This window comes from Fistularia commersonii, chromosome 33 (genome assembly GCF_037954325.1).
Source record: "Fistularia commersonii isolate RoL2024-O1a breed Wild chromosome 33, RoL_Fcom_v1.0, whole genome shotgun sequence".
In the NCBI taxonomy this organism is placed as follows: domain Eukaryota; kingdom Metazoa; phylum Chordata; class Actinopteri; order Syngnathiformes; family Fistulariidae; genus Fistularia; species Fistularia commersonii.
In genome coordinates, this window is record NC_141316.1 from 3,541,910 (window position 1) to 3,550,197 (window position 8,288).

General features: G+C 42.2%; 1 protein-coding gene across 6 annotated transcripts in view; it reads left to right on the forward strand.

Annotated features, from left to right (window-relative positions):
• spag9b (sperm associated antigen 9b) overlaps positions 1-7,303 on the forward strand; it is a 37,781-nt gene extending 30,478 nt beyond the window's left edge. For 3 of the 6 annotated variants that reach the window (XM_086141063.1, XM_086141064.1, XM_086141065.1), the window contains 16 exons: positions 110-291; positions 1,005-1,131; positions 1,672-1,761; positions 2,862-3,026; positions 3,202-3,373; positions 3,579-3,770; positions 3,888-4,032; positions 4,706-4,828; positions 4,901-4,981; positions 5,054-5,121; positions 5,204-5,349; positions 5,464-5,635; positions 5,710-5,823; positions 5,892-6,071; positions 6,599-6,727; positions 7,022-7,303. In XM_086141063.1, coding sequence (XP_085997189.1) covers positions 110-291; positions 1,005-1,131; positions 1,672-1,761; positions 2,862-3,026; positions 3,202-3,373; positions 3,579-3,770; positions 3,888-4,032; positions 4,706-4,828; positions 4,901-4,981; positions 5,054-5,121; positions 5,204-5,349; positions 5,464-5,635; positions 5,710-5,823; positions 5,892-6,071; positions 6,599-6,727; positions 7,022-7,140 — 2,205 coding nt within the window. In that variant the 3' untranslated portion in view covers positions 7,141-7,303. The remainder of the gene's footprint in view (positions 1-109; positions 292-1,004; positions 1,132-1,671; positions 1,762-2,861; positions 3,027-3,201; positions 3,374-3,578; positions 3,771-3,887; positions 4,033-4,705; positions 4,829-4,900; positions 4,982-5,053; positions 5,122-5,203; positions 5,350-5,463; positions 5,636-5,709; positions 5,824-5,891; positions 6,072-6,598; positions 6,728-7,021) is intronic. The other 3 variants (XM_086141062.1, XM_086141060.1, XM_086141061.1) reach the window with 2 other exon arrangements.
• Positions 7,304-8,288: the final 985 nt, after the last annotated feature.

Below are 8,288 nucleotides of genomic sequence, written 5' to 3' on the forward strand. Positions count from 1 at the left end.
TGTTGAACCCTACTTGCCTATAGTGCTACTGCTTGTGTCCACCCCTCTATACGTCTGTCTATGTGCTCTTTCTCTTTTTCTCTCTCCACTTCCCTGCCCTTACACCTCCAGTTTCAGCCGTTTGTTTAGCTCGTCGGGCGCGGCACCCAAGAAGCCAGCAGGGGAGGCCCCTGTGAACATCAAGTACAATGCCCCCACCTCGCAGGTCCAACCGTCTGTTAAGAAGAAGAGCAGCACCCTGCAGCAGCTGCCTAGCGACAAGAGCAAGGCCTTTGATTTCCTCAATGAGGAGTGAGTCTGTCAGGAGACATTGGTTTCATAATCTACCTGGCTTACAGGGTTGGGGATTTTTGCACCCAAAATAATACAGAAATATTTTAGAATCATATCAGACATAGGAGTTCTTAAACAGAACACCAGCACATTAACAGTGGTTTATTGCAAAAAGTATTTTTTGCCAACAGAGGCTGTACTTCTAAAACTACTGGCCTCTCAGCTTTAAACCTGACTTCTTTAACCAACTGTTTTTGTTCTGCCTGATCAGGTGGCTGGCCCAGTAGCACACATTAGCATTTATCATCTTCCATTTTGGGTTTGCGTATTGCTTAGATAGTGGAGACATCACATGCTGCATATGAAGCAATGTAATTCTGTGTTTTGAATAAGTATATGGTTCCATAAAGAGCTGAAGGGTCAGTCAGTTGGTCACTTTACACATGATTTTATGTTTCTACCTCATGGTTTGTTCTTAGAAAACATAATGTGAAGCAGAAAATTGGCTAGAACTGCTAAACAACAGTGTGCCTTTATTTTTTTTACTTCTTTGAAACTAAATGAACTCAACTTCAGGTATAAAAGCCCCTATGATTCATGTCCTCAGCAAGATGACATTTATTTGAAATTACATTAGCATTTTTTGCCAGTAGCTGTATGTGTTTCATCATTAATAGGAGATCTAACGAGCTGTGAAAAGCTCATTGTTTTTGTTTTGCTTTTTTCCGCAGAGCGGCTGGTAGTAAAGTGTCCAGGCAAGAACAGAAGAGGGCGCAGTACCAGCAGGTCAAAGCCCATGTTCAAAAGGAGGACGGCAGAGTGCAGGCTTATGGCTGGAGTCTACCTAAGAAATATAAGGTTAGAAAATGATTTTTGGCTTTGGCCAGTCTAATAACTATATGCGGATAAGAATCTTCAAGAAATTAGGAAGTAGTCATAATTTAAGAGATTTTTTTTCATGAAATTAAAGATGACTCTTTAGAATATTTAACATTTTATGTAATCATGTAACACAAGTAGTAAAGTAAGAAATATTTGCAGAAAAATTCTACTTTAAGAAAGCATTGTACGCATCTGTTGTTTTTTTTGATGTTCTGTTAAATGGTCTTTCGTGTCCAACGTCTGTGCATGACATTGAGATTTTGACTATTATGGCAGGACGTTATTTTTCGCCTCCTGCAAAATCTCATGAAACAAAGAAAAATGTCAGCCTTGCTTTAATCATCTGTCAGTCTGTGTTGCTGCTCTTATGAAAGCTGACCTTTTCATCTGTGTGTGTTGTGTATGTATATGTCTTGGGGCTTGTTGACTCTCTGTCTTTTCAATCCTTTAAACTTTCATCTGAAACAAGCTTTGGTGCTGCTGTTTTTTTGTATTTGTTTTTTATTCTATTTTCAGGCCAATGGAGGCCAGGGAGACAGTAAAATGAAGAATCTGCCTGTCCCTGTATTCCTCAGACCTCTGGATGAGAAAAATGCTTCTATGAAGGTATTTCTCTGAATTTTCAAGTTTACAGTGACTGTTTTATATGGTATATGTCTTGTATATGATAAATCCCTTTTCCATAACCGCTTTTCTCCTTCCTTCCACAAGCAGTTGGTTCAGACGATCATTGCTATACCTGTAGCTCATTGCAGAGACTAAACAGGATTGACTCTCCACTCTGTTAAATTCTTGTGAACCACAATAGTCATTTGCTTTTTTAAAAATATAAACATAGTGACATGGACGTTACCTTTTGTTGTCTAAATCCTCTCTTGCGGCGAATGTCGTCTGAGATTTAGTTGCTGCTAGGTAATGGAAACAACTTTCGATTACAAGGTTGTATCATGCAACTATTAAGAGCCAGATTTCATTGTATTCATATTCTTCCTCCTTTCTACTATTATCTATTACTGTTATGTTTTTTACTTGAAACTCTGGCACAACAATTTCCTTCGGGATAAATAAAGTTGTTCTAATCTCATCTCATCTCATCTCATCTCATCTCATCTCATCTCAGGCCACCTTCTTAGATCATTCTAATAAAAATGTCTGACTTATTTTGGGAGATAAATCAGGCAGATGTCAAAAATAAGAATTCTGAGAATTTAGACCCCAGGTATCACTCAAATCTGTGATGTCACCTCCCTTCTACATTAGCGCATTCGGTCAAGTCTCCCCCTTATCATATATCATAAAGGTTGTTGATTTGGTCCAAGTGGCATCTTTTCGTGGAGTCTGAACATTCTCTCCGTGCCTGCTTGAGTTTTCTTCGAGTTGTCCATCTTCCTCCCACAGTTAAAAAACAGTCAAGAAGTTAATTGATGACTAACTACAATGTAAGAGTTGCCAATAGGTGTGAACGATAGTGTGAAAGTTTGGATATCTCCATATGTAGCATTGTGATAGACAGCAGACCAGTCCAGATTAAATCCCGACCCAGTGTCAGCTGGAATTATCTCCAACACAATTTTGATCCTGGGTTGGTTGGTTACACAGTTCAGACACACTAGACTCCATCCTACTTGTCTGACCTTCATTTCCAACTAGCATTTCATGCCCCATGATTATTTGATTTTGTTAACCATGTGTTTCTGTATCTTCAGTTATGGTGTGCAGCTGGCGTGAACCAGTCCGGAGGCAAAACTAGAGATGGAGGTTCCATTGTAGGAGCTAGTGTGTTTTACAGTAACGTGTCTGGACCAGAGAGTCCCAAAAAGAAAAACGGTGGATCTCAGAACAGTGTGGAGAAACTGGATCAAGAACTTCTGGTCAGATTCTACTTGATTCACTGCACCTGTCATCATCTTAGCTCACAAGGAAATATGTTTGATTCATATTCACATACTGCCATTGTCATACTGGACTGGAACATTGTAGGGGCTTAAGCACAAATTGCTCCAAAGCATGCGTCCTGTTCACAGTTCCTGTGCTGTGTTTTTACAGGATCAGCAGAAGGAGCTGCGCACCCAGGATGAATTGTCATCCTTGGTGTGGATTTGTACCAGCACCGAATCAACAACCAAGGCTGTTGTCATTGATGCCAACCAGCCTGGAAACATCCTGGAAAAATTTTTTGTCTGTGACTCCCACATCCTCTGCATCGCCAGTGTACCAGGTGAGTTGTCATGCGGAGACTGGGCATTTCAAACAGGTCAAATTCTCTCTCAAGAGGGTTTGTAACATCTTTTCATGACAACTGAAAAAAATATCAGACCACCTTTGGAAGATTTCAGGCATTCCTGTATGGCAAGCGAAAACTTTTGCCCAGGCCTTATAGGAACTGCACCAAATTATGCGTGTAAAATTATTTTCTTATGCAGGTGCACGGGAGACAGACTATCCAGCTGGGGAAGATGAACCTCAGAGTGCAGCGGCCGGTCCAGGGGAAGATGGTAGCTCTTCAGCCCCAAGCAGCAGTGCAGAAGGAGGAGACAGTGTGCTCGGAGGCATCACGGTTGTCGGCTGTGCAGCTGAGGGAGCCGAAGCTGTTGCTCAGACAGCAGACACTTCAGGCAAGGAGGGAGAAGCAAGTTGGAGAATTAATACGACTCAAAGGCTATTCTTTTCCATTTCAGATGTCTGGCTTCTTACTCATGCAGATTATTTGACTGAGTATGATCTTTCTGCAGATTCCAGACCACCGGAGGAAGCCGCTGAGGCGACCGAGGCTGGTGATAATCCTGCTGATCAACAAGAGAGTCTTCGGGAAGTCCATGCTGAACACATCTTCACCGATCCTCTGAGAGCTCAGAATTCAGAGGCCAGCTCTCAGAGGTAACATCTGTAGGACGGTTCCCTGTCACTGACGCCTGTTAGCAGCTCTGGTCATAAGTAGTGTCAAAATAGAATTGCGGGCCTGACAGTGGCAACTTATTAGGGCTCAGAGCATCAGGCCAAGTTATTAAGAGTCAATCCCCATCAGGTCCAACCACCTTTCTACTTTCCATCGTCTTCACAGTCATCCTCTCTTCACTGTTACGAATCTCTGCGACTTTGTGGTCCACATTGGTCCCCTTCTCCTCCATTCTTCACTGTATCATTTCCCCTGGCAGACTGGCAGATGAGGCAAACGCACTTTGAAAATGACATAGTAAAAAAAAAAGTCCACATCCCGCTCCAAATGGAAGTGATATGTTTTCATCTTTTCACTTGGTCCAGCTCCCCACTCATTTTCATATACCATAAGTTAAGAAGACATAAATTGTAGGCTAACTCACTAGCTTGCTGGAATGCGCCGTTATGTGCACATGCACAGTGACGCCTGTGTCAGAAAAAGTGACAAGTGACAAATTTCATCGTGAGGATGATAGGCTGATGTCTACGTTTTAATGCCACACGATCGACCCACACTACCTTTGCGATTGACCGGTAGATTGCGATCGACCTATTGGGCACACCTGCACTAGCATGTCCTACAGTTAACCCTCACGTTGTGTTTGCTCGTCAGGGAGGATGAGGGGAAAGAGGATACGGGCTCAGACCCTGCAGATGAACAGGATCTAATGAGAGAGGAGGCACAGAAGATGAGCAGTGTACTGCCCACCATGTGGCTTGGCTCTCAGAATGGATAGTAAGATTACTGCTTTTTTTTAAGAACATTTTCTTTCCTTTTCAAAATTTAAATGATCCATGCTTTGTCCAGTGTGTATGTCCACTCCTCTGTGGCTCAGTGGAAGAAGTGTCTCCACTCCATCAAGCTGAAGGACACGGTGGTCGGCATAGTGTAAGTCAAAGTGTTTTTTGGATTGCTCTGTTCTGTGTGAATCCTGATGTAGTGGCTGGTTTCCTCCAACAGACACGTCAAAGGTCGTGTGCTGGTTTGCCTTTCTGATGGCACATTAGCCATTTTCCACAGAGGCGTCGGTGAGAGTCCATCTCTTTTCAAAACATCATACCTGCTCATCAAAAAAAGGTCTTATTTTCTCGCGTCCTTTGCTGCTCGCAGACGGACAGTGGGATCTAACCAACTACCACCTACTAGACTTGGGAAAGCCCAACTCAATCCGCTGCATCACTGTTGTCCATGACAAGGTGTGGTGTGGCTATAAGAACAAGATCTGTGTGGTGCAGCCCAAAGCCATGAAGATTGAGGTGAGGAATGCCAATGCCATTTAAAGAAGTATTTTTCAGAGTGAACAGACTTTTCTTCTTATGTTTGTGATTAGTACAGTAGGACAAATCCTGTTCAATGTCCCCCTTCTGCAGAAGACTTTTGATGCCCACCCACGCAAAGACAGCCAGGTACGCCAACTGACCTGGGATGGTGACGGCATCTGGGTGTCCATCAGGTTAGACTCCACCCTCAGGCTGTTCCATGCACACACCCACCAGCACCTGCAGGACGTTGACATTGAGCCCTACGTCAGCAAGATGCTCGGTCAGTTTTTCTGCTGCAACTGAACATTCTCCAGTCAAACACGCAGACAATTTATATTGTCACCTTCATCACAGGTACAGGAAAACTGGGCTTCTCCTTCGTTCGGATCACGGCTCTCATGGTGTCGTGTGGCCGTCTGTGGATTGGCACCGGCAACGGCGTCATCATCTCCATCCCTCTGACAGACTGTGAGTACACAACTTCATGCATGCCGGTCAACATTGAACGACTGAAAGGTTAACCTTAGTTATTTTAGCACCCAACAAGACGACCAAAGGAAACGGGAACCAGTCCGGGAGTGTCGTTCCTGTCTATGGCGACGACAGCACTGACAAAGTGACAGCTGGGACCTTCATTCCATACTGCTCCATGTCCCAAGCTCAGCTCTGTTTCCATGGACACCGAGATGCCGTTAAGTTCTTCACCGCTGTCCCAGGTGAACATACGTCTTACTTTCATGTGCACGACCTCAGCATTCCAAACTCTTCTGTTAAATACAAAATGCTTGGTAAACAGCAAATCGATTCAATAACGATTCAATTCTACCCTTTCTATTTTGCATTGACAAATAGTATTGTGATACGGAGATTCATCTTTTCACACCAAAAAGGAGAATTTCCCGCATTCCATCTGTTTTACATCACGATGTGATATAGGAATAACTGACTGTGGAAGCCATACAAAAAAAAATGATAAAGATGTAGTCAAAATTACCTTAATAAGTGTTTTAAGTCTTCACCAATCCAAGTAAATCCAAATAAATTTTACATGAACTTTTAAAGATTTATGAGTTTAGTTTTAAATTCGAAGTGTAGTTGGGAGAAATCACATCCCATGGTGACTCTATTAACAGGCGCATTCAATTTCTCAGGGTGTTTGGAAGCAAAAGGTCTTTTTCTTTGCCGGAGGAGAAGCTCTCCAGACTAGTTAGATGTTCTTCACAGCGAATTGTTTCGCTTCCAGGCCTTGCAGTTCCACCTGCATCCAGCGGAGAGGCAACAGGCGACAAGGTAACAGAAGCCGCGTCTCAGGAAGGAACCAAGTCCATGTTGGTGATGAGTGGAGGGGAAGGTTACATCGATTTCAGAATGGGTGAGTGGGCAGCTTCACATGTTCCACGTAAAGGATTATGAGAACCATTGAGGAGTGTGACGCTTGTAGCTCTTTAAGTTTGCATCTCATTACGCTGTTTCATCCCTGAGTATTTACGTATTATTAAAAGGAGAAAGCAATCCCTTGAAAAGTAGCAAAAAATTATAAAAATTGTATATGTTTCTGGGGATTCATATTTGGTCTTCAACCAGACTTAAATTCACATGTTTTTGTTTTTACAGTTTTTTTTTTCTGGTCGTAAAGTCCAACTGAGCATGTGGCCTTTGTCCCCAGGTGACGAGGAAGGTGACACGGGAGAGGGCGAGGACCCCTCAGTGAATCTAGAACGCCCCCCGGCCAAAGCCGAGCGTAGCCACTTGATAGTCTGGCAGATCCTAGGCAATGAGGACTGATCTCTGGCCTTCCTTCCCCTCAAAACCACCGCTGCCTAAAGAGGTGGGGCAGGGGATTGGGTGGCGACCATGTTCAATCAGCACTTTTTTTTTCTTCCTCAAAGCTATATGAAACATGCAAAAACTCACTGGAGGATGATAGGCATAAACAACTGCTTGGGTTTATTTTGTCATTTTTTATTTTATTTTCCTTGTTTGTCAAATTTCTGTTACAAGGCCTCCTGTTTTACCCTTAAGTAAAAAAACGTTTTTTTTTTTAATTTTCCCCCCGAATTTGCACATCAGACACACATTCTGATGCTGGACTCTGCATGAACCCATCTTTTGAATAAGAATGAGTAATGCAAGTCAAACCACTTCCCTCACAGAAAGCAGCAGTTGGGCAATAATTTCAAGGAAGAAGGGCAAGATGTTCTGGATTGCCTCCATGTCAGGGAGCATTCAGGACAAACACATCACACTGTAGATTCTTCTCCACAGTGTGTCTGAGCAGAGGGCGGCTCTGTATTAACTACAAAGGTATGATGGTTTGTCCCTCATATGGATTTTTACAATCAAATTGCAAACCTGGTGAGTTTTGTGACATTTCCCCATGAAATAATTTAACAAGATGTACCATTCCATTGCATCTGTTTCCAAATACCTTGAAAAAAAATCATTTGTATTTTGAAACAGGCTTTGGACCAATTTCTAAATCTGCTCCTGTGTCCAAACAAGCATGAACTGAGTTTATTTGACCAGTGAGGATTGGCAATTTTTTTTTTTTGTTAAAGTATGTGTAACATCATTTAGCTCTATTTAATGAGTTGATCAAATTCTCTTTATGGAAAAGTGCCAATCATTAGTTTAGTAAGGTTTTTTTTTCCTGATGATTTTTGGCTCTTGGTCAAATTCAAATGATGACATGAGGTGTTTTCAATTACCGTATATTAGGGCCATTTAAAAATATCAACAATGGTACTAGTTGTTGAGCATTAAATTCCTTATGAGACACTAAAGTCTCAAATATGCAAAAAAAAAAGTCAGATTTATTGAACAAGCATAAATATGTGAAATAATATTGTTGATATTTTCTTGCATATTTCTGAGGATTTGTTACACTAACAGATGAGCAAAATCTTTGACTGGTTCATTACCATGCAAATCTG